At 35.7% G+C, this 26,870-nt stretch overlaps 1 protein-coding gene across 1 annotated transcript; it reads left to right on the top strand.

Annotated features, from left to right (window-relative positions):
• The first annotated feature begins 24,446 nt into the window (after window positions 1–24,446).
• Window positions 24,447–26,173, top strand: LOC141693689 (protein SPEAR1-like). The gene is made up of 5 exons (XM_074498843.1): window positions 24,447–24,863; window positions 24,972–25,076; window positions 25,484–25,557; window positions 25,676–25,760; window positions 25,890–26,173. The coding sequence occupies exons 1-5, from the start codon at window positions 24,654–24,656 to the stop codon at window positions 26,001–26,003; spliced, it is 588 nt and encodes a 195-aa protein (XP_074354944.1). The 5' UTR covers window positions 24,447–24,653; the 3' UTR covers window positions 26,004–26,173.
• The last annotated feature ends 697 nt before the right edge of the window (window positions 26,174–26,870 follow it).

Raw genomic sequence — 26,870 nt, 5'->3', positions numbered from 1 at the left:
AAGAATACTTTCAGAGATAAAAGATCTAGTTGCTCCAGAATCCATCAAAACTTTTACTTCTACTGAGTTTATAACAAGTATACCTGCTACCACGTCCACCTCTTGCACCGCATCTTTCATTATCATGTTAAAGGTTCTAGCTCTGGGTTGAGCTGATGGTGCTGGGAGAGACGGCGGTCCAGCAATTCTGAGAACATTAGCCTTCTGCACAGGCTCCTTACAATTCCTGGCCATATGGCCCACTTTGCCACACTTGAAACAAGCTAAATCAGGCTTCCTTACTCCACTTGGACATTCTGAAGAATAATACCCCTTCTGGTTGCACTTATAACACGTTATATCCAGCTTATTACACCTCCCCGGGTATCTCTTTCCACAGTTCCTGCATTCTTGCATCTGAGGTCTGCTATCCTTCCCCGGTTGTCCAGCTTTCTAGAAACGGTTCTTCTGAGCTCCATTCCCGGTTCTAAACTTCTGGAACTTTTGGTTCTGACCTCCACCAATCTTCTCAAACTTCCCTCTGAACTTTGAGCTTCCTTGCTCTTGCTCAGAGCTTTCAAACTTCCTCTTTCTTCCTTCATTTTCTCTTCGAGCAGCTTCCCGTTCACCTTCCACTACCATTGCTTTCTGAACCAATGCAGCATAGTTCTTAATCTCCAACATTGCTATTTGACTTCTAATCCACGGCTTGAGTCCCTGCTGGAACCTCTTAGCCTTCTTCGCTTCCGTATTCACGTACTCGGGTACGAACCTTGACAATTCTGAAAACTTCACTTCATATTCTCCTATCGACATTTCTTCCTGCCTAAGATCCAGAAATTTCATCTCCAATTGATCTTGCATATAGCTTGGAAAATACTTTTCCAGAAACATCTCGGTAAACTTCTCCTAAGATAAGTCTTTGCCTTCCAACAACGCCTTATAAGACTCCCACCAGAAACTTGCTTCATCTTTCAAATAATAACTTGCGTACTGAGCTTTCTTATCATCCTTAACTTCTGCTAACTCAAAGGCTTTTTCCAACTCTCTTAACCATGACTGAGCTTTAATCGGGTCTTGCAAACCTAAGAACTCTGGGGGATGAACAGATTGAAAGTGCTTGAAATTTCCAACTTTAGGGGCCACAGGTTGTTGCAAAAGCTGAGCAAGTCTGCTCATCATAGTGGTTTCTGGGTTTATATCTGGGTCTTGGGTGGGAATTTCTTCTTCTTGGTGATCTGGTGAGTTGCCCATTTCTTACAAACCTGATTGAGCAATTATTTAGCAATACGATAGCATGGCATGTATATATAACAACAATTTCTATGAAATCTCTTTTGTGGGTTTTAAGTTTTACCCAATTTGCACATGCAATCCTTATTACTACATAATTCTCATATCAGTGTTGTTTTACCATGGCACGAAATACGGTTTTATGAACTTTGAAACATGATTGTACGAAAATATGGTTATATTAAAGCATGGCATTGAGAACAATTTATAAGATAATCAAGGTGCACAATGGAAAGCAATGACAATAGAATTATTTAATTAAAGGGTACATAGAGAATATTCTGGATATTAAGGTTCTGAAACAAGGTACAATAAATAGCAGGGTTAAACAGAGGAAAAACTGGAAAACATCCCCCTATCTACCCCTAACTTCCAACTACTACTACTACAACACTGGTCTGAAATACAACAAGATAAATGAAAAAGGGATCCTGGCATCTGACCAAGTATCCCAAAGCCTACCGGCGCTGAAAAACAACAACAATCTACGGGCTCAACCAACAGTCCCGTCTAATCATCTAGAATCTCTCTCAACACAACCAACATCCAAGGAATGATCTTATGCAGCCTCCGGGCCTCAGCATCAGCATCACTAGTGGATGGTCCCTCATCCAATCTCCTCCTGGCAACTTGCTCCACCATCTTCACCCGAATTCGCCACTCATCATCCATAACAGAAGCACTCTGCCTAGACTCTCTGGCTAGTCTATCCACCAAAGCTCCCAACTCAGGAATGCGGGAGTACACAAAGTCTCGGTCCTGGGCTAACTTGCCACCAACACTGACAGGAATAGTCTTAGGCATCTCGGACTCTGGCTCAGGGGCAGGGGTCTCTGAATCAGGCCTCAAGGGTGAAATCTGCATGGGGATCTCACTACTCTCAGAAGGGTCCTCCTCTGGGTCTGAACTAACATACACAGGCTCCTCTGGAGAGGGTGAAACGGGGTCCACAGGGGAACCAGTCAAACTAATCTCTGAGTCTGAGTCACTACCACTACTAGGATCCTGAGAGAAAACACAAAACAACAACCAAGAAACAATGTTAGGGTTAAATAAAGCTTACAGCTAACTCACACCCTAACTCTAGTTTCCGCTTTACCAATAAACACTTTCCTTAGACTATACCTAATAGTCTAACTCAACTCTATATGAGTCGAACTCTCTCGCGATATAGATATATTCCCAAAATACCCCTTTTTAAATCCTAACTTGTCTCAGGGACTAGATCCTGTAGCTCTGATACCAACTTGTGACGCCCTCAATCTCGGGGTTAGGAAATGAGGACTCACACACCTCTAATCTAATAATTAAATATGCATATACCCCGATTATCTACTAACATGATCAACAGGATAAAGTATGAGATAAGATCACAACTACCAATCATAAAATATAACTTACAAACCCAAAATATTATTAGATAACCAACATCGATTCCGGCTGGGAACCGACAGATAACCCATTGTATCTTTATACACTTCTTTCTAGGAGCGAGCTCACTCATGATTACCACTACCTGCTCTGGCAATCGGAAGCCCTCAACACGGTAGGGACCACCAGGTAAGCTCTTACGAGCAGTGCACCTAACCCTGGCCATCTTCTTGCTTAACTGCCATGGTTAGATTAAGACAAAACAAATGAGTATAAAACTCAGCAAGTAACTATATAGCAGTTCTACAATATCAAATCACAATATGCTTTAACGAACTAGGGCATTCTACTTTATTTAATCTAGGTGGAAGATTTCCATCTTTTTGGGTTAAGGAAAGGTTTCTGAAGAATAGTATGGGGCTTTCAAGGAACAAGGCTCAAAGCAGGATGAAAGCCGACATTCATCACAAATTATTGCAGGATCAAAATAGATCTTTTGATAGAGAAAAGCAATAGTATTTCAAGATATAGAATCAATCATATGATCAACAATTTCAAGAATCAGGGTTCTCGAGCTTTAAGCTCCATAATAACATAATCAACTATTTTCAAGGCAATATAAACCATTTTCATTTTCAAAATCAATTTACTGAACAAAAGTTTCAGTTCCCATTTAAATAATCAATTAGAACCCTTGATTGGATCACTTTATCTTTCCATTTTATTATATACGGGTGATCAGCCCGTATCGACCTCCATTTCGGTCTTTAAGGTACCAATCGACATAATTTCAGCCTTAAGTTGGACTAGCTCTGCTAGTCCCTTACCATGACTGGACTAGTCCCACTAGCCTCTTACGTCCCAATCCAATCCATCAGGAATTCATTTAGAAAACCTTGAGTTGGAAAAACAATTAGGTTTTCTAAAATTCATTTTATCATTACCAAGCATTTGAAATCATTCGGACTTTTTCAAGTCAAAACTCATTCTTAATTCAGATTTTAAGGAAACAAAGTTCAGGGAGTGATTCAAAGATACGCAAGGAACAATTCATAAGAATTCTGTATCAAGGATAACAAAGCACTAAATTAGAAGGATCAGCATTGATTTAGGGATCAATAGGGTGATCAAGAGAAACAGGATATCATTAAACAGGGTTAACAAAGATAATTAAAAGGTTCAATATAATTCATGGCTTAATAGGTAACTTGAACAAAAAAGACAGATTATCAAAGGGTGAAATCAATAGGCTTATCAATAATAGGTTATCAAGAACAAGGGTACTTCAAATCAATATCAGGGTTTCATAAAACGAGGGTTTCATACTTAAACAGTTCAATACTCTACATGGTATGAACAACATTCTCTTTATAACCAATTACACAAGTAATCAGAGTTACTTGCCTGAATTTGCTTTCCTGAAGGTTGAACTACTGCCACCTAGTAAATCTTTTCCTTTCCTAGCCTGAATGCCCTCACGCTCCGAATCTACAATAAAACCAAAATCTTAATCAGATTCTCAACTCTCGTTCCCGGAACGATCACTCTATACGACAACTCGATTATATCTTTGACTCGAGTATACGAATATAGCTTATACATATAAGCACATAGCACATAGCATATAGCATATCCCTTTCTCGTAGCATTTATACCCTTATATACTTAACAATCAAAGCGTACTCGCTTAACCTTGGATATTTCTCAAATCACACTAATATAACTCGTACGAGTACAAGATTTATTTACAACCAAACATTTACGTCCATAACTATCACTTATATCTTTTAAAATCATTCAACTTAGTTCCCTTTTTCCTTTGTTCCTTAATTCGAACCACATACTACAATTAAGCAAACAAATTCATAGATATTCATTTATACACTTCCAATCATCCTTGTGATCATCAAAATCAAGTTTTTGACTCTTAATCCCTATGGCCTATTCGGCCTTATCACATAAAATCAATCAAATACGTACTTTAAATCATATAACCACATAACTCATTCAAAAACCATTAAAGAATCATTCCCCTTTCTTTTAATCATAAAAATTTGAACCATAATTATATATATATACAATCAAATTTCTCAAAATTACACCATGCATCCTTAATCATAGCATAATCCAATAATTAAACTAACATCTCATTTTATCAACAATAATTCGAACCAAATCATACATACATGCTTGCATGCAATTCAATTTCAACTCATCATTATATCAAACACTTCATTTTCATCAAGTACACCAACTAAATTCCTTAACACAATCGAATTTCACCTAAATCACAACATGCATCCACTTATTCATCAAATTAACCCCTTTTTTTAACTAAATTCCCATTCGGCAAAAACTCAAATTTACATCTCAAGGGCAAATCAATGACATGCATATCTTGATCTTCTTTAAAACTAACATGCAATCACTTTTATGCCATATAAACTTAGTATTTACCAAGATTATCTCACAAAAATCAAATTCCTCTTCTTAATTAGCAAAAAGCCGAAGCAAAAATCCACATACAAACCTTAATTTTTGATTTTCTAAGCAACAATCATTTGCACACATTCATTTACTTCCTAACACAATCAATGGAATCATTTTATCAAGCACACACTCGATTTTCATCAAAGAAACAAAACCCTTTTTCAAATCTTCAAGAAATCATAACATGCAAAGCTAAAATCAAATGATCACACCATGGAAAATCCACCGGCTCTCCTTTGGATCATGGCCGGTGGTGGCCGAACTTGAGAGAGCCCATAACGGGTCTCTTCTCGAGTTTATGACCTCCAAACATGCTTGAATTCACTCTCATGGTTATGCATTAAGAAATGGTTTTTCTTGAACACTACCATAGTGATTAACCAACAAAACTTTTATAATTACTTACATGCAAATAGGAATCGAAGTGTATACCGAAAATAACAACTAAAGGTAGCAATATCTTTGTGTTTGAGTATGTTTTGATGGTTACATGCAAGTGAGAGAGCCGAGAGAGAGTGAGAGAGAGTGTTCGAGAGAGAGAAGAAAGAAAAGAGAAGAGAGGAAAGAGTGAGTGCACGGGAAAGAAAAAGAAAATGGGGGAGGGAGGGGTGATTTTATACTCCACCAAAGCAAGGGCAAAATGGTAATCTATTAATTCCTTTTTGGCTCACACATTCTTTCTCTTTTTACTCAAATGCAACAAAATTCAAATATAAAATATATCTCTCTCGGAAAGTCGAGAATTATCGAAAATGACAATTTTAACACGTAGGTCTCGAAATTAGCTTTTTATCCATTATTCATAATAAGAATTTGAGCGAACGGTTGATTTTATATGAATTTCGCAAACTTGCTTTAATAAATACATTTTTCACATAAAATCAATTTAAAAATGCAAAGATCAACTATCAAATTCACTCATCATTTTTAAAAAGTCTCTAGGACCATTACGAAGATAACAAAACAAATCCCATGTTTTTATCTTACTCGAATGATTTTATAAAAATGCGCGAAGGTTAATTAAACATTTATTTGAATCACGTAATTCCTTTAAAATTCACAAAATTGACACAGAACACATAGTCATGCACTCAATCATATACAGTCACATAACGACTCAGGTCTGATCATAAAATCTATCCCTCTTTAATCTTTATCCTCTTTTACGCGTACTGGGTCACGTTCAGCCTGACGGCCCGACGCTTAGCGTTTCGATTACGCTTCTCAACGTCTTTACCAATCAACACGTCACTTAGGATGAAATACTTTATTTACTCATTCATTTCATTCAATCACACATAATTCATATTTTATATTCTTTAACTCCATATTAGGACGGGTTCCGTTCTGCCTAACGGCCCGACACCACAGCTTAACTTCTAAGCTGACTCTTTAAATTGGAACGTTTTTTATTCACGCTCCTAAAATCTAGTATACAGATAAGACAAATAATCATCACTTAGTCACATAATTATAATCACATCACATAACACATACTTTATTCACTTAATTACGTCGCAAAATTCTCATTCGTCACAACATCCGTCGGGATGCAATCACTACTCGACGGATGAAGAATATCCACCGGGATAGAAGAAATGAATGAGTTTGGAGTGGAGACTATTGTAGATTTTGTGAAGATTGATGAAAATTTAGGCACAGATGTCTCAACATACTCAGAAAGAATTGGCAAGTGAGCCAACAAATCATCTAAAAGATGATGCTCACTTGCTTGAATTTTTGGCTTCTCCAATAGAGTTAAAGATGGAGAATTTGGAAGTGATGTGTTGATAATGTCAACATCCAATGAGTGTGTGGGTGAATTTGGTGTTTTAGGTGCTTCAATTATTAATTATTTTGGCTGTGACTCCATATTTATTGGAACCACATCAATCTGACTTTGAGATGGTGCAGTGACTGGGTCTTCAACACCAGTTTGCATTGTGTGTGTTCCATGTGCATCCCCAAGGGTTTTAGATCTTTTCTTTCTAGCATAGGTCTGTGGTGAACTTGTGTCCCTAACCCTCTTGATCTGTGCTTCTGGTTGGGAGCTTGTTTCAATAGTAACATCCTTTTGGGAGGATGAAACTAGAAGTGAGCTTATTTCCTTATTAACAACCACAGTTTGTTGGGAAACTGTGGTGTGGCTAGGCTTAGGTGCATTCATCTCACCAGCCTTATCCCTAGGGTTTCTTTGATTTTCACCCTGTCCCTCACCTTCCTCACTCTCCTTCACACTCCTCTCTTTGGGTTTAGTAGATTTTGCAACTGATTTCTTTTGAGAGAAACCAGTAGCTTGGGTAGGCATCTGTTGGGTCATTGACACATATGTTATTGCTACACTTGAAGGGAAAGAAATGTATGAGGTTGGAAGAGTGGAGATAGTGGTGCTTACCTCACTTACCTGAGGTCCCTCTATAATTGGAAAGTAAAGGAGGGGCACCTCTTTGTGGTGACTTGCCCTGTTGAGATCAGCAATGACTCTCCTTTCTTGAACCCAACAATTCAGTTTGTTGGTTGGGTTCTCAACAATGATATTCTCAATAAAATGGTTAGCAAGCATCATAAAGAATCTAGCATAATAGACACTTTTACCTCTCTTATTAAGTTCTCCTAAATTATAACCTAATTCAAACAAGATCAAGTCACTGAAATTAAAGTACTTATCAGTAACTAGCATATAAAGCATATTAAACATGGATAGCTTCATTCCTTTCTAAGACATAGCCTCCTAATTTCACTTAACTTAGAAGTAGAAAGTGCATAGCCCATAGAATTTAGCATGTTAACTATATCAGTTTCTGTGTATGGAACAGTAGCAGTATTATCTAGAATTCTAAAGCATGCTTTGACAATGTCACTATTAATGCAAAACTGCTTACCTTTGAGAGTGAAAGTTATGGTCTTGTCAGTAGAGTTGTACACGGCAGTTGTCCATATCTCCTCCACAACTTCACAGTAGATTGTGGGTGATTTCAACATAGCATAACTGAGTTTACATCTCTTCACAAAATCCATCATCTTGTGAAAGTCTCCAGACTGAGGAATCTCCTTATTCACAAGAGCTACAAAGTTGTTCTTTTCATAGATATATCTAGATTAAGACATGATTTTGACTACCGGTGCCATTGTTAGAGAATAAGAAATTTGCAGCGAGAATATTTGCTTTGGAGAAGAAAGGAAGTTAGATCAATTGATTTGAGAATGATAAAAGAGTAGAATAAAAATGAATTTTGCTTTTATACTATCTCAGAAATAAACTGTCAAAAATAATAAAGTTAAGTAAAGTAACCAATCAAAATAGCCCAAAATAGCCGTTTAAAAAAAATAAACTGTAAAAATTATGTCACTTATCCGTCATGTTATACTTACAAACTGTAAGTATACCCGATGGATAATGTTCAGAATTTTAACGGCTAAGATTGAGACAATTCGATGGATGAGGATAAATCAATTATCCATCGGGTTATAAAATAATCCAGAAAAGTAATTGATTTTTATTAAAAAATAATATTCCGACGGATGATCAAACTCGATGGATAATGAGCATCCATCGGGATGTCAATTTTGACTTAATTAAAATTTCATCCAAAACAGAAAAATCAATTAAGTTTATTGCTACATTAAAACTTGCAAAAATATCTGAAATAATTCAAGGATAATTAAGCATACCTAACTCACTTACCAAACTTGAAAAGGTGGATTCATCAAGTGGCTTGGTGAAGATATCTGCAAGCTATTTTTCACTTGGAACAAAATGAAGTTCCACAGTACCATTCATCACATGTTCCCTAATGAAGTGGTACTTGATGTCTATGTGCTTTGTTCTTGAATGATGTACTAGATTTTCAGTGATGGCAATTGCACTTGTGTTGTCACAGAAAATGGGAATTCTATCCACTTGTAGACCATAGTCCAACAATTGGTTTTTCATCCACAAAATTTGTGCACAGCAACTACCAGCAGCAATATATTCAGCTTCAGCTGTAGAAGTAGAAACTGAATTTTGCTTTTTACCGAACTAGGATACAAGCTTGTTCCCTAGAAATTGACAGGTTCATGTTGTACTTTTTCTGTCTATTTTACAACCTGCATAATCTGCATCTGAATAACCAGTTAGATCAAAACCAGAATCTCTAGGGTACCAAATGCCAAGTTTTGGTGTTCCCTTGAGTTATCTGAAAATTCTCTTAATAGCTACTAAGTGAGATTCTCTAGGATCAGCCTGAAATCTAGCACAAAGACAAGTAGCAAATATTATATCTCGCCTACTAGCTGTTAAGTACAGAAGTGAGCCAACCATGCCCCCTATAGCTTGAAATATCCACAGACTTTTCAGTAGTGTTTAATTCAAGCTTAGTTGTAGTGGTCATGGGAGCTTTTGCAGATGTGCACTCCATTAGTTCAAATTTCTTTAAAAGATCATGAATATATTTAGTTTGACTATTGAATATTCCATCACTAACTTGCTTAACTTGTAAACCAAGAAAGTAAGTTAGTTCTGCCATCATGTTCATTTCATACTTACTTTACATTAATTTGGAAAACTTTTTTCAAAGTTTTTCATCTGTAGAGCCAAATATAATATCATCTACATAGATTTGAACAAGTATACTAGAGCCATTAACATTTCTAAAGAATAAGGTTTTATCAACAGTACCTCTTGTGAAGTGATTTTCCAAAAGAAACTTTGATAAAGTGTCATACCAGGCTCTAGGTGCTTGCTTCAGTCCATAAAGTGCTTTCAAAAGATAGTAGACATATCCTGGAAAATTTGAATCTTTAAAACCAGGAGGTTGACTGACATAGACTTCCTCCTCCACATCTCCATTCAGAAAGGCACTTTTGACATCCATTTGATAGACCTTGAAATTGGCATGGCCTGCATAGACTAAGAAAATTCTGATGGCTTCAAGTCTTGCAACAGGAGCAAATATTTCATCAAAATCTATTCCTTCTTGTTGGCAGTAGCCCTTAGCAACCAATCTAGCTTTGTTCCTGACCACTATGCCATTTTCATCTATCTTGTTTCTGAATACCCATTTGGTGTCAATTGGATTCTTTCCATTAGGTTTGGGTACCAGCTTCCATACCTTGTTCCTTTCAAATTGGTTTAGCTCCTCCTGCATAGCTAAAATCCAATCAGGATCCAACAAAACTTCTTCTACCTTCTTTGGTTCTTCCTTAGATAGGAAGCTGCTACATAGACATTCTTCTTGAGTTGCTCTCCTTGTTTGAACTCTAGAAGATGCATCACCAATGATGAGCTCAAAAGGGTGATCTTTAGTCCATTTTTTTTGTTGAGGTAGATTAGCTCTAGATGAAGAGGCCCCATTGTTATTTTGATGCGTGACTGATTTTTTATTATGAGAAACTCCCCCTGAGTTTGTGAATCTTTGATTTGAGAAAGGGGAACTTCCTGTAGGTGATCTATTCTGACTTTTAGCTTCTATTAATATTCCGATGGATGATGCACTTTGTGTCCCGACAGATGAAGCTGATTGTCTCCCGACGGATAAGGCAGATTGTCTCCCGATGGATGAAGTATTTTGTAACTCGACAGATGTTGAATTATGTGCTTCATTGGTTGTAGATTTTTCTGCATTATTCTTATTCACTATTTTTTATCACTTTCATCATCACTGTCATCACTAACCATCTCCACATTATCAAACTTGAGGCTCTCATGGAAATCTCCATCTTGCAGTCCTTCAATCTTTTTGTCATCAAACACAACATGTACTGATTCCATAACAATGTTGGTTCTTAGATTATAGACTCTATATGCCTTTCCCACAGCATATCCAACAAAACTTCCTTCATCTGCTTTAGCATCAAACTTCCCATGTTGATCAGTTTGATTCCTTAAGATATAACATTTGCAGCCAAAGACATGAAGAAAATTTAGAGTTGGCTTCCTATTCTTGAACAATTGGTAAGGTGTCATGCACTTTGCTTGATTATCCAAAGAGATATTCTGAGTGTAGCAGGCAGTATTCACAGCTTCAGCCCAAAAATATGTTGGTAACTTTGATTCTTCAAGCATTGTCCTTGCAGCTTCAATAAGAGATCTGTTCTTTCTTTCCACTACTCCATTTTGTTGTGGAGTTCTTGCTACAGAAAACTCATGCATAATCCCATTCTCTTCACATAATGATCTCATCACAGAATTCTTGAATTCAGTTCCATTATCACTCCTGATTCTTCTTACTTTAAAATCTGGATGACTGTTGACTTGCCTTATGTGATTGATGATGATTTCACTAGCTTCATCTTTAGATTTTAGGAAATATGTCCAAGAGAACTTTGAGAAATCATCCATAATTACTAGGTAAAATATTTTCTTTGAGATGGACAACACATTGACCGGTCCAAATTAATACTTGTGTAACAATTGCAAAGGTTCTTCAATTGTTGAATTAAACTTCTTTCTGAATAATGCTTTGATCTGCTTTCCTTTCTGGCAGGCATCACACAATCCATCCTTAGTAAACTCCACTTGAGGAATACCTCTAACCAGTTCTTTCTTGGCAAGCTCATTCATGAGCTTGAAGTTTAGATGAGACAGCTTCTTGTGCCAAGGCCAACTTTCATCTTGATTTGCTTTACTGAGAAGACAAGTTACTGATTCTACATTTGATGAATTGAAATCAGCTAAATACACATTCCCTTTTCTCACTCCAGTGAGAACCACTTTGTTGCTCTTTTTATTTGTCACAACACAGGCTTCTGAATTGAAGGTTACCGAATTACACTTATCACAAAGCTGGCCGATACTCAATAAATTGTGCTTGAGACCATCCACTAGGGCAACCTCTTCAATGATGACATTGTCTTTTGAAATCAAGCCATATCCCACAGTATAACCCTTACTGTCATCTCCAAAAGTAATACATGGGCCAGCTCTTTCCTTGAACTCAGTGAGCAGGGTAGAATCTCCAGTCATGTGCCTTGAGAAACCACTATCTAGATACCAAAGATTCTTTCTGTTTCCCTGCACACATCAAAATCAAATCAAGTTGATTTTGGTACCCAAGTTTCCTTGGGTCCTGCCTTGTTAGCTTTCTTCTTTAGTTTCTTAGGCTTGATCTCATTTGACTTAGAAATTTCTGATTCATCCTTAGTCCTCTGAGTTGGACCTTTAAAACCAGTTATTAAAACAGAATTGTCATGCACATTTTGATTAACTGGAAAAGGCATGCTATTTGCAAACATGTTATTCCCGTAAGGCATGTTAAATGGCATTTGATGCATACTAAATGCAGCATAATAAGGATTAGGTGCAAATGGCATATTAGAAAATTGTGCATTCATATTATGAGCAGACATAGCATTCATAGGCATGGTAGGCATGAAAGTCATGTTGGGAAAAGAGCAGGGTGCAGACATAGGAGTAGGCATGGCAAGTTTGCAATTAACAGACAAATGATTAACACTACCACACTTAATATAGATTTTTCTTGGAGCATATTTATCAGGTGTGTAGTTGTTTTGTTTGTTAATTCCTACTTTCCCATTTCTATTGTTTTTCTTTTTAGCTTTTGTTTTAACCTCAATCTTTTCTAATCTGTCATTCAATTGCTTGATGGACAGACGACCAACATTAACTTTATTTTCCTTCCTGACTTGACTTGATTTTCCTGGAATAAAGTTCTTAGAAACTGAGCCATATTTTTTATTTAACTTGGCTAGCTTAGCTTTGCTAACTGGTTTACTCACAGCCGACGGATGTGTCTCCTTGTCACTCGACAGATAATCTTTTTGATTATCCGACGGATGATTTTCATCATCCGTCGAGTCCACATCTGTAAGCAATCCTTCAACCAAATTGAACTCAAGCTTCTCTTTACTCTTCTTCCAGGCTGCATCACAAAAGGACTCAATACCTTGAACTTTAGTGATTTGAGCATGGACATCTTTGAATGATTTCCATGCTTTAATCACTTCCTGTTCTCATTCAAGCTGCTTCTTTAAAATCTCTTCTTTCTTCAAGGACTCAGTTAATTCATCCTTAGCAATCTTACACTCAATTCTCAATTTGTCAAATTCAATAAACTGAGTCTCTAGCACGTTATTCCTCTTACTTAAAAATAAATTGTTTTCTTTAATTTAAGCATTTTCCTTAGTGAGGGACTTAAGTGTAATACGCAAGTGATATAATTCTGTGGACATGTCATTTATTGCATCATTATACTCAGCTTTAGATAAATGTTCTAGGTTAGTGGTGATACCTGATTGCTTGAAGAACTTGTTTCTGTTTCATCAGATTTGGCCATTAGGGCTAGATTGACATACCTTGTTTCTTCATCTTCATCCAATCCATCTGCAGCCCAATCATTCTCCTGTATGATGAAAGCTCTTTCCTTTTGTTTGAGCAACTCAAAGTATTTCTGTTTATAGTCAACAGGCTCAAACTTCTTCTTGTTAGAATCAGACTTCCTACACTCACTGGAAAAATGCCCTGCCAAGCCATATTTGAAATATTTGGATTTATCCACCATATTTTTATTTGGCTTGGCTGCTCCAAAATTCTTTTTGAATTTGAGCTTAGCAAATCTTCTGGATAGGAATGCTAGATGTTCATCAATATCATCCATGTCATCTTGGCTCAAGTGATCTTCATTTTCAGCTACCAGCCCTTTACCCTTACTTTCACAGACCTTTGATGTAGACTTAACAACTTCTACCTTCATCTCTTTCTCTTTCTTTAACTCAGCAACCAGTGCTATGAACCCTCCTTTATTCCTTCCTTTCTCCATCCTCTCATCTTGCTCAATTTCAAGCTCATAAGTTTTTAGGATGCCATACAGTCTCTCCAAGGTGAACTCCTTGTAATCCTGAGAATTTCTCAATGAAACTGTCATTGGCTTCCACTCTTTTGGAAGAGATCTAAGGAACTTGAGGTTAGAGTCTTTTTTTATAGACTCTTCCATGCAACTTCAGAGCATTTATTAGCTTATGAATTCTACTAAAAATATCAGTAAGACACTCACTTTCTTCACAGTGGAAATGCTTTGTTGAATCAGTAGTTGCATCTTATTCCCCCTTACTTGCTCGGTACCATCACAAATAATCTGGATTGTGTCCCAAACTTCTTTGGTTGTTTTACAGTTAATGATGTTATCAAACATATCACCATCAACTCTATTGAACAAAATGTTTATGGCCTTCTTATCTTTTCTGACTTGCTCAATATCAGGATCTGACCATTCATGCCTAGGTTTGGGAACAGATGGTTCATTGCAAGTTGCAGCTCTTATTGGTACATGAGGACCTCTCTCTATGCAATCCACATAGGCCCCATCTTTGGAAAGAAGATGTATGTGCATTTTCACCTTCCAGTGGTGATCATTATCTTTATCCAGAAATGGAATTTTGACTCCAATATCCTTCTTATTCATCTTTTGTTTGTTGTAATCTTTACACTCTTTGTACTTCAAGAGCTTGCTCTGATACCAATCGTTATTCCCTAACAATACAACAAGATTTACAGAAGGGGGGTTGAATATAATTCTAGTTACTTTTTCAAGATTTTAAAAACTATTCTAACTGAATATATTTAAGTGTTTGATTTGCAGAGTGCGGAATGAAAGAATTAAATAAATCAAAACATAAAGTAATAAGAACACAAGCTTTTAAAACTTTCTGGTTGATTTGAATGTATCCATCAGAGATATATATATCAGTTTGAGAACTCTGTGTAGCTTAAAATGGCTCACAGCTGCTTTACAAGTAGAATAAACAAACTACAGAGAAATTCTTGACAAGTACAGCTTTTTCTATCTCTCTTTAAAATGTGTTTACTTAGTTGAATGTTCTACTAGCTACACTTGGTTTATATATCATCAAGTTTACATGACAATAAGACAAGATAATATAAAAACATATCTAGTCTAACTACATGCTGCTTCACTACTCTATTCCAGCATCTTTGAATATCTTCACAATTGCATGGAAATGGTAATGCTTCTTTGTTTTCAAATTCCTGCTTAACAGGCTGCCACATTCCTTTTACAAACACTCAGTACATGTGACTGTATTGTCACTGTCAATAGATATTTGAATTTGATCATCCGTCGGGTAAATGTTTGTTATCCGTCGGGAAGCTTTGTTGATCATCCGTCGGGTAGCTTTGTTGATCATCCGTCGGGTAGCTTTGTTGATAATCCGTCGGGTAGCTATTTGTCACTTGACTCCATTTTACTTATACAGAATTACAAGACATCTCATATTTACAATTAATCAACCTATTTTGCATATCCACTACCACTAGTAGTCAACATGACTTATATACTCCTACAGAATCTACACAAAGTTGTTTGCAGAAATGTGCTACAATACTTATTTGTTACATAAGCTACTCACCCGGTGGATGTCAAATTGCCATCTGTCGGGACTATATTAAATCATCCGTCGGGACTATATTTGATTATCCATCGAGTGCTACAAACTTCACTAAGTTAAATCTACTAAGGTGTTTTGTTTAATTTATCATCAAGTTCATAACATATTCCTAATAATAGATATAAAAATAAATATTTAAAAATATGATTGATAAGTGGATTTTATATCTACTTGGAACGCTTCATTTCTGGCTTAAGTTGGTATTTTGGACTCAAGTTGTTGGTATTTTAGATGTATTTTTGCGTTATTGTATTTCAGGAATTAGTTAAATGAAGAAAGGAGCTTTTCAAAGAGATATGCTGAAAATAGATCAGAATTGGATCCTAGGCCATTCTCAAGTTATAGAGAATATCATTAACTTCGCGTGGGCAGTTGAATCGCCTAATTCTGATGAGCAGAACTCAAGATACGACCAATAGAAGAATTGTCAGAATTTTTCCAGAATGTCAGCGTGGCCGCGCCAGAAACAGCGCGCCCGCGCCGCTGAATTCACTATTCCAGCGCGGCAGCGCCCTGTAGAAGCGCGCCCGTGCCCGGTTTTTGCACCAGAATCCTGATTTTAGTCGAAATTGAATATTTTGAGAGTCCTGGTCATCCTGGAGTCTATATATACCAATAAAAAGATGTTTTAAACAAAAAGGAGACTTGGGAGAGCAATAAGAAGACCTAGAGAGCACGAGAAGGCTACGGAGAAGAAGACTTTTGTTTTCTTTGATTTAGGCGATACTTAGATGCTTGTTTTCGATTTATCTTTGAACCCTAGTACTCTTATATTATTTATTATCATGCTTTAATTGGAACCCATGGTGATGATGAGTTCGATTATGAACCAATCGTTATCGTGGGGTTCTAAAGGATTTACTTATGGATTTCTATAGTTAATTTGTTCAATATCTTGGTGTGTGGTGATTGATTGATATCCTAGTATTGGTTTTGCTTATTCGTCTTATGTGCATAGCTAACATATAAGATAGCGTGTTAATCTCTATTGAAGCGAAAGTGAATATAGAGGTTTAGAACTTGTCATGCTAGCATAGGTTCATGTATTATTGTTATGCATGATTCGTAGATAATTTTAACCATCTTACTTGCCCTATATAATCATGATAGATAACTTGCGCATTAAACCATTATATTTTCAATTCTTATAGACATATAAGGACTAAGCATAATTGGTGCCTATTTAACTTCTATCTCTTTTGTGGATGCTTGGTAGTAGGATATTCGTACAACGAAAGTTGGCGTTTACTAGTTTCGTATTATCTGATTAGTGTCATCACAATTACATGCTAAGGTTAAGAACAAAAAGACTATTGAATGAAGTATTTAATGAAGTTAGGATCCCATGTTTGTCATATATATTAATTCAATCATTCGTGTTCTCTTAATTATAATTGTTAGTTTAAATCTTAGTTATAAACAATCTCAACTTGTTATTTATCTTAGCATTGGATAATAATCATATCATTGTTGCATAGGTGCATATTCTTAAATTAACCAAAGAGTCTCTGTAGGAACGAATTTGATCTAAATCTTATACTACTTGTGAATGCGTATACTTGCGTGTATTATTAGCGTGTATTAACGTCCTAACAAGTTTTTGGCGCCGCTGCCGAGGACTCGGTGTTAATTTTTAGTTTATGTGCTTGTTATCAGCCGTCGTTAAAGTTCACTAACTCAGACTCTTTTACTTTCACGGTTTACTTATTGTGTTTCAGGTACTCATTACAATGGGAGATCCAGCAGCACGCACGAAAGCCTTGATGGATTTTTCTCAACCCAAGATCATTGGCATTCAATCTAGCATTGTCAGGCCAGCTATCACAGCTAATACTTTTGATATCAAGCCTGGCATAATTCAGATGGTACATAATTCAGTTCAGTTTGGGGGTGCTCCAACAGAAGATCCATTGCTTCTATAACGGGTTGGGAGCACAGTCAAGACCCATGCTCGATGTAGCATTAGGTGGAGCCTTATTGGCAAAGAGCTATGAGAAAGCTTATGAGCTAATTGAACTAATGGCTGCTAATGAATATCAGTATCCAACCCAGAGATTGCCACATGGAAAGGTAGTAGGAGTTCTTGATGTGGATACAGCTACGACTATCACTGCTCAACTAAAGGCGTTGTCTATGAAGATCGATTCTATGGCTAACTATGGTGTTAACCAGATAATCAGTGTTTGTGAGCTGTGTGCAGGTTCGCATGCGACGGAGCAATGCGCTATATCTAGTGAATTAGCTCAGTTTGTGAGCAACTTTTAGAGATCGCAGCAACCAGTTCTAGACACTTATCATCCTGACAACTGGAATCATCCTAACTTCAACTGGAGCAACAATTAGAATGCGATGCAACAGCCGTTCCAGTAGTTTGGAAACAAGCAATTCAATCCTCCTGGTTTTCAGCAATAATTTGCACCAAGACAACAACTCCAACTTTAACAACAAACTCATGGAGGTGCAGGTCAATATTCGAATGAAAAATCTGAATTGGAGGAGTTGAGGCTTATGTGCAATAACCAGGCTCTTAGATGCCAAAGTCAGGCTATTTCTATCAAGACTCTAGAGGACCAAATAGGGCAAATTGCTAACACCTTATTGAATCGACCACCAGGAACACTTTCTAGTGATACAGAAGCCAATCCAGGTAAGAGGAAAGTTGAAGAACAGGTGAACGCCATCACCTTGAGGTCTGGAAAGGTCGCAAGCCCAAAAATTCAGCAAGACGAAGAGCCTGAAAAATCTCAAGTTTCAGAAAATGAAGTTGTGGTTGAAGAAGAAGTGCTGAAGGATGTCGAGGTGGAACCAAGGAAGAAAAATGTGGAATACACTCCTCCTGAGGGTAATACAGGGTAGAAACAAGTCTATCCTCCACCTCTTTTTCCTAAAAGGTTGTAGAAGCAAAAGTTGGATATGCAATTTGCTATGTTTCTGGAGGTAAACTTCATATTAACATACCTTTCGCAGAAGCTCTTGAACAAATGCCTAGCTATGTAAAGTTTATGAAATGTATTCTCTCTCGAAAAGTGAATCTCGATGACTTAGAGACCGTTGCTCTTACGGAGGAATGCACTGATGTGCTGCAACAGTAGTTGCCTCCGAAGCTTAAAGATCCTGGAAGCTTCACTATTCCTTGCACTATTGGAAACTTATCGTTCGATAAATGCTTGTGTAATTTAGGAGATAGCATCAATCTGATTCCCTTGTCTATCTTCAAAAAGCTTGGTCCACCTGATCCGAAACCGACATACATGTCATTGCAACTAGCTGATCGTTTCATCGCTTATCCGCGAGGAATAATGGAGGATGTCTTGGTTAAGGTGGATAAACTAATCTTCCCTGCTGACTTTGTAATTCTTGATTTTGAGGAAGATAAGAAGATTACCATCATCTTGGGAAGACCATACTTGGCTACAGGCCGAACTATGATCGATGTGCAAAAAGGAGAGCGTACGATGAAGGTTCGTGATCAGAAGGTCACTTTTAATGTGTTCAAGGCAATAAAGTTGCCCACAGCCAAAGAGGAGTGCTTTAAAGTAGAGTGGATAGACTCTGTCGTGAATTCGGAGCTTGAACAATTGCCAAAGTCAGATACCTTAATAGGGGAATCACTTATTGAAGATGAGCAGAGCAAAAGCAGGTTTTGAATGCACCTCTGTGGAAGAGGAAGTTGGATATGCCATTTGATTCTCTTGGGTTAGTAGAGCTGAAAATTTCTCAGGAGCGTTTTGAACCATCTATTGAAGAAGCTCCCATACTTGAGTTCAACCGACTGCCAGATCACTTGAGTTATTCATTTTTAGGTGCACCCCATGATAAGGGGTTGGGATATATTATTGATGATATAGAGAGTGGTTGGACGAATCTTCTCGTGCCTACATAGGGTTCTTCTCATGTGCAGCAGGTAGTTGATAAGACTGTTGTTGGTGATGAGCAGTACAGGTGAGTGACTAGGCGTATGGAGGCCATGCACGACATTTACCATCGTTTTGCTGCAGATTTGAGACAGGCTTTGGGCACTATTTTTCGAGCCACTGGTGTCGAGGTTGATTGGCCACCTGATCCTCCACCCGAGGAGGGTGATCTTTCTGACGACTAGGTATGCCTGAAATCCTTATTATTACCTTCAATGTGGATATTGAAAATTTTAAGTTTGGGGGTGATAATATAAGGATTAGTTTGTGTGTGTCCATATAGTTCATATAGATTCATGTTGCATATAGTTGTATTTCATTCGTAGTGTTGCAGGATTGTTCATATAGGACATATTTGTTTGTTTTTTATGTGATTTCATATAGTTACATTTGCATGCATATTTAGCATGATCCCTTAAGATGAACTATTCTATTTGATAAGTTGATGTTGATTTGGGTGTGGTGATGACGAATAGAGGGATGTTTAAGTCCTAATGAATTGATTTGCATGCCAGAAATAAATATTTTCACAAAGTCTTATAGGATTGCTTTTGATCTAGATCATGATCATACTTGTTTGTTGTTGAGATTTAATCACTTGGTTATATTTAGAATTTGTGATATTCTCGTAATGACAAAAAGAACACTGAATTTTTAAGCTAGAGAAAAGCTTGGATTTCATTACTAGTTGTTGTAAGGCTAGGTGTCAAATGGCTAGTAGCCGACTCATATTTCTATGAGTAGTCTAGGGTTGAATGAGATGGAGCAAAACGCACTCATTCAGAAATTGTTAAAAAAAAAGAAAAAAAAGGTATGTGTTTATGCATAATTGATCAAGAGTGAGCTCTTTAATACTCGAGTTATTAAGTTCTAGGGGACTTTGTGCCTAGTGACCTAATGCTTTTATAGTCTGGGATCCGCTAACCTAACGCTCGCTACATGGGTATTATTGCATAAGTCTTTTGGGACATCATTCATTGCACGACCAAATAAGCATTTTTGTTATGTGTTATGTGATCAATAATAGCATGAATCCTTGTATAACTCTAGTAAACTGAAGGTGTGTGAGTCGTTATGCGTTCAACATCTATTCTAGTTATAAACTTTTGATTGTTTTTATGATAGATAAGTTATGATTATTGATCTAGTATCGAGAGTATTTATGTTAAGCAACTACACACGCACGTTTGTGGTTTGTGAGTTGGTTTGTGGGATTTATTCGAACTCTATCAAAAGTCGTTGCATTCTTAGAGGCATTGGCTTATACATTTGGTTATGGTTATTCTGAGGGGATCGATTGCATTATCATTTAGTTGCATTCAAGTAGTTGCATTCATGCATTATGTTTGTTTTGTAGTTTTGAGTCTGTTTATGCTTGAGGACAAGCATCGATGCAAGTTTGGGGGTGTGATAAGTGAATTTTATATCTACTTGGAATGCTTCATTTCTGACTTAAGTTGGTATTTTGGACTCAAGTTGTTGGTATTTTTGATGTATTTTTGCGTTATTGCATTTCAGGAATCAGTTAAATGAAGAAAGGAGCTTTTCAAAGAAATATGCTGAAAAGAGATCAGAATTGGAAGCCTAGGCCATATTCAAGTTATAGAGAATCTCGTTAGCTTCGTGTGAGCAGTTGAATCGCCTAATTCTGACGAGCAGAACTCAAGATACGGCCAAAAGAAGAATTGTCGGAATTTTTCCAGAATGTCAGCGCGGGCGCGCTGCTACAAGGCGCGGAGAAGAAGACCTAGAGAGCACAAGAAGGCTACGGAGAAGAAGACTTTTATTTTCTTTAATTTAGGCGATACTTGGATGCTTATTTTCGATTTGTCTTTGAACCCTATTACTCTTATATTGTTTATTATCATGCTTTTATTGGAACCCATGGTGATGATGAGTTCGATTATGAACCAATCATTATCGTGGGGTTCTAAAGGATTTACTTATGGATTTCTATAATTAATTTATTCAATATCTTGGTGTGTGGTGATTGATTGATATCCTAGTATTGGTTGTACTTATTCGTCTTACGTGCATAGCTAACATATAAGATAGCGTGTTAATCTCTATTAAAGCGAAAGTGAATATAGAGATTTAGAACTTGCCATACTAGCATAAGTTCATGTGTTATTGTTATGCATGATTCATAGGTAATTTTAACCATCTTACTTGCCCTATGTAATCACGATAGATAACTTGCGTCTTAAACCGTTGTGTTTTCAATTCTTATAGACATATAAAGACTAAGCATAATTGGTGTCTATTCAACCTCTATCTCTTTTGTGGATGCTTGGTAGTAGGGTATTCGTACAACGAAAGTTGGCGTTTACTAGTTTCGTGTTATCTGATTAGTGTCATCACCATTATATGCTAAGGTTAAGAACAAAAAGGCTATTGAATGAAGTATTTAATGAAGTTAAGATCCCAAGTTTGTCATATATATTAATTCAATCATTCTTGTTCTCTTCGTTATAATTGTTAGTTTAATTCTTAGTTATAAATAATCTCAACTTTTTATTTGTCTTAGCATTGGATAATAACCATATCATTGTTGCATAGGTGCATATTCTTAAATTAACCAAAGAGTCTCTGTGGGAATGAATTTGATCTAAATCTTATACTACTTGTGAATGTGTATACTTGCTTGTATTATTAGCGCGTGTTAACGTCCTAACAATGATTAACACATATATTATACCTTATCAAAAATAAGTTATGTTTAGTTAATTTTATTTGTATGTATATTTTTAGCTTTGCTTATATAATAATAATAAGTGAATTGTTTTTATTCATAGACCCAGTAAGTGGTACTTGGACTTGTCAGTAACTTACGATACCTATTCTTTGTTCAACCAAACAATCTTTTAAATTAGTATTTATCAAGGCACACTTGGACTTCTCAGTAACTTACGATACCTATTATTTGTTCAACCAAACAACCTTTTAAATTAGTATTTATCAGGTATTTCAAATACCCGATGTCAACCAAACGATCTCTATATTCACAATCTTTTCCCATAACATTTTCCACATTTCACTTAATAATGGAATAGACGAACAATGCCAAATTAAACCCAACTAAAATTTTCAGAGATGTTAGTATAATTTGGATCGTTTGAAATGTTTTTGATTTCGTTTTTAATTTCAAGAATTTTTAAATTTTATGTGTTAAACGATCAGAAATCAAATCATCTAATTGTTTTTAATATGTTATTTGTTTTATCATCTAGTTGTATTCACAGTTGGAGTTTTGGCCCAGCTGTACTATATTCAAATTAATAAAAACTTTTTACATTTGTAAAAAGAAAACCCAACTAAAATTTCAAACGGGCGGACAAAGCAAGGACGAAGGAACCCATTAAATCTGGATTCGCAAGTATACTTTCAATCTCCGATCTATGTAATATATTATACATCAGTATAGTGATTTAATTAGTTGAACTGATGGGCTCGTTAATTTGGTTGTAAAAGTTCACATGCTGCATAAGAAATGAGATTGTTCTTCACTTTCCACCACATAGAACTCATTTAATATGACCCACAAATCATGCATGAAACAGCTCAATTAGATTTGGTGCATGGCAACCCACATTTGTTTAATCAACCGATCATACACATAACATAAGAAGCAACTATGTTTTTTATACTATCATTTTGACAGAATATAATAGAAAGTACATCAAATTGATAAAAACATAATCGAGAAACAATCAACAAAACCACTTAAGACTTAGACAAGATAACTATTCAAATTAAAAATCTTTTAATACCTAATGGAAAATTCTCTTCACTAGTCTTGTTAAATTGTCGTAGAATCTTTAATGAGACTAAATTCAGTAAAATATTCGAATCAACTATAGTAATTTTGTATTGATTATTTCATATTTTCTTATTTTTCCTTTTTTTATCCAAGCCAATTGTAGCGCTCAGTATTCGGTCGGTTCGGTAATCGAATCGAATAAATTGAAAATCAAATTATGTCCTAATTTCATTAGTTAAAAATATATTCTCTTCCTAAGAGAAACTTTATATTTCCCAAAAGTACTAAATATTTTCATTAACCCTCATATTTCGATAAATATATTACTTTCTAATTTAAAATGGAGAGATGAAACCACTATTTTGAAAAGAAAATCTTATGCAATAATCATCTATCATCTACATAGATATATGTTCATTTTTTTCTTACCACAAAGCTCGAATCTTTTAACCCGGGTTAAGAAAAAAGGGATATTCATTAGGATATGAAATTGGACAATTAAGACAGATATTATGAATCAGCAAAAATTTATGGTCAATAAGAACAGATATATAATTTAGATCAGAAAGAATCTTGACATAAAACCATGATATTTTTCCATATTTTGACCAAAAAATTACCTAATGTAACCGAGCAGTTAAATGCGGTAGATGCTATAAAATTTCTAAATTTATGACAGTATATACTCTTTAAATGAAAATCTTAGCTGTAAATTTAAAACGTAATTACCTTCCCAAATTCAAAATTTGCAATTTTACTCAATTTGATTACAAGACAATCCCTACAAAGTTGCTATAAGATTTCTAGAATCTATAATATTTAAATATAATGCTAGGTCCAACATTATACGATTTCTTAATAAGTTTACATTTCCATATAAGTTGGCTAAGGATTTTTATAATCAAGGTGCATTAAGGTACTGTCACCTTAATTCTTATTTTAAACTTCATATTCACACGAGCGCGTGTGATTAACAAACTAAATCTTTGATTAATCCGTGTGCTAATGCAGTACCGATACATTTGTTAAATTGGAAATAAAGTGTGCATGATAATACGCGCTGGTGAAGAGAATGGGGGAGATAAAGATCGAGATTATTGCAAAATATATAAAAATCAGTTACGATCGAAGACAATCACTTTCATGGTCTAGAGTCTCAAAAGTCCATCACTAAAGGAAATAAATATTAAGGAGGATAAGCTAGTATAAAATCTATATATATAGGAAATATATATCTTATGAATCTACATGATATCTGATCCAGCGATGCACTTATTTCACAGCTAGGGATTCAAAGCGTTGACAGCTTTATAAGGAGGACCTTATTCGAGATCTCCTCAGGCCGTGTTAGTGTTAACAAAAAAATTACTCTCTCCGTCCCTGTCCATTTTTTTTTCTTATTTTTAAATTCTCGGTTTTGTTGAAGATTGTTTTTGAAAAAGATGGGAAGCAATTATTGTGGGGAGCAGAACCAATCATCATCATCATCAAGAAAAGGGAAGAAGAATGGCTCTGATAAGCCTAAGCAACCTCAAAGAGGGTTAGGTGTTGCTCAGTTGGAGAAAATTAGGCTTCATAGTCAAATGAGTCGTGGTTTTATTAGTCCTAATCCTCTTCAAACTCCGTATCCAGTTACTAATTATCCCATCCAGGTTTGTACCTTAATTTTTTGTGTTTGTGTGTGTTTAGTTTTTTAAGTTATTTGATATTGGTGGTTTTGGTTGATGTTAATTTTTGATGTGTATTCGTGGGATTTGCAGGAGGATGTAAGAATGCACACTGCAGCTTATCAGTCGTCATCGTCGTTTTCGTATCCCACTGCATCTTCAACGTCCTATGGGTTTCATGGTGCTCAGAATATGATGGTATGTTAACCTAAAAACACACACTACATGAGATGTCTTTAACTGAACTCCTTTAAAATGGCAAAATGGATTGCAATAATACACAAAATAATTAATCTTTTGTCGTGTTGAATATTTGAACGACATGTTATCTATGATCGATGTTAGATTGGTATAGCTTAAAACACCCTAGATTTTGTTCTCCAATCAAGAAAAAATTATGTACTTAATGGAAATATCAAGTTCTCTCCTTCCTCTATTAGGCTTTTCATGATCATATCATATATGTTAATTAAGCTCCATCTACCTACGATGTTAAATTATGTAATAAACTCTGATTTTAATGCTATTTTTTAAGTTCTAAATACGTAAAGCTAATTAGTGTCTCGGTCAGGCAACTCATGAATCAATTCGAATTTCTTATGTAGATGGGCTTGGGTGATTTGGAAAGAGCAAACATCAGATATGGTGAATCACAGAATACTACTGCTAATATTGCAAGGTACGTCGTGATTTGATGATGAACTTGTGTATGTAATTTTTTTGTGTTTTGGTCTTCCTTCTCCATAATTCTATAGTAGTCTTGATTTTATGTTAATACATTTTGATATGCATATCAGATGGAATGGTGGAAATACTGTCTTTGAGTCGCAGCATTATCAGCAACCTTCTATGACAAGGCACCTTCTAAACCTAGAATCTGAGGTGAGTACTATTGAGTGATCACATTGTCACACATTATATCACAGCATGCATTCACAAAATATAAGAAGCTAGAGTTGTACTATAATTCTTTAAAGAACTAATTAATTGTAAATTCATCTTTATATATAGGAATTCATGGAGAAGAAGAAAGTTCGAAATAGTGATTCGATGGGTTCGGGAAGTCAGAACTCTGGATCAAGTGGCAGCCAAGAGATAGATTTGGAGCTTAGACTGTCCCTCTAGTTTTAATATTATCTTATTCTTTTTTGTGATTGAATGTATGATTTGATCACTTCATAAACTCAGAAGTTTAGATTTATGGGATAAATTGGTAAACTTTTCATGAAATTGGAATCTTTTCATAGAATTATGACTTTCTGCATATATTGAAGCAGATTTTCCTGTGATATTCTTTACATTCTGTCTTAAAATTTTGTCCTATTTTAGGTAATACCAATTAATTTAATTATTTTGATAAAGAAATTTAAATTGCCTGATAAGTAAGTTTGGCATGAAAAAGTGAAATGGTTTATGTAATAATATTATACAATATGTCAGTAATTTAATTTAATCAGTGAGAATGTCATCTTCTAATGAGTTATCACGTTAACGGTTATCAGTTTTTATGTGTTATATCGGATTATGAAATTACGCTTTCATGAGAAGTCATCAATTTTATATATATTAATGTTATATTGGGTTGTGAAATTGTCCCAGAAGGTGCGTCTTTGCTTTGAAATTTTAAGTCCGCTACAACTAGACTACGTTGACAAATGTATGTCATAAAATCGGCTTAATTATAACTTAGTTCTTAAAATATAATATAATATACGCATAAACTCCTAAACAAAAAATTTGTATATTATAATTCTTCAGTCATGAGATTTGTACAGTTTAAACTTCTCTTAATTTTTTTTATCAAAATCACCCTCAGATGCGATTAAACGTTATCGGAGAAAAGCAGATCAAGAATACTTTCATGATTGACCATGATTTTGTTGCCACTGCCTCCATTAATGTAACCACTTCTTGTCAAATTATTATTCCCATAAATTAGAAAATATGTATCTTGTTCATCTACAGGAACCAACTTTCTTTCAACTTTTTGTA

The sequence above is a fragment of the Apium graveolens genome, chromosome 10 (assembly GCF_009905375.1).
Source record: "Apium graveolens cultivar Ventura chromosome 10, ASM990537v1, whole genome shotgun sequence".
Taxonomy (NCBI): domain Eukaryota; kingdom Viridiplantae; phylum Streptophyta; class Magnoliopsida; order Apiales; family Apiaceae; genus Apium; species Apium graveolens.
The sequence above is the reverse complement of the archived record's forward strand: the minus strand, read 5'-3'. Positions and strand labels throughout refer to the sequence as shown.

What these genes read in the sequence shown, in the direction of transcription:
- LOC141693689 (XM_074498843.1), top strand. Translation starts at nt 24,654, where the DNA reads ATGGGAAGCAATTATTGTGGGGAGCAGAACCAATCATCATCATCATCA. An exon ending in TTACTAATTATCCCATCCAG is followed by an intron (nt 24,864 to 24,971) that starts GTTTGTACCTTA and finishes TGGGATTTGCAG; the next exon opens with GAGGATGTAAGAATGCACAC. An exon ending in ACTACTGCTAATATTGCAAG is followed by an intron (nt 25,558 to 25,675) that starts GTACGTCGTGAT and finishes TATGCATATCAG; the next exon opens with ATGGAATGGTGGAAATACTG.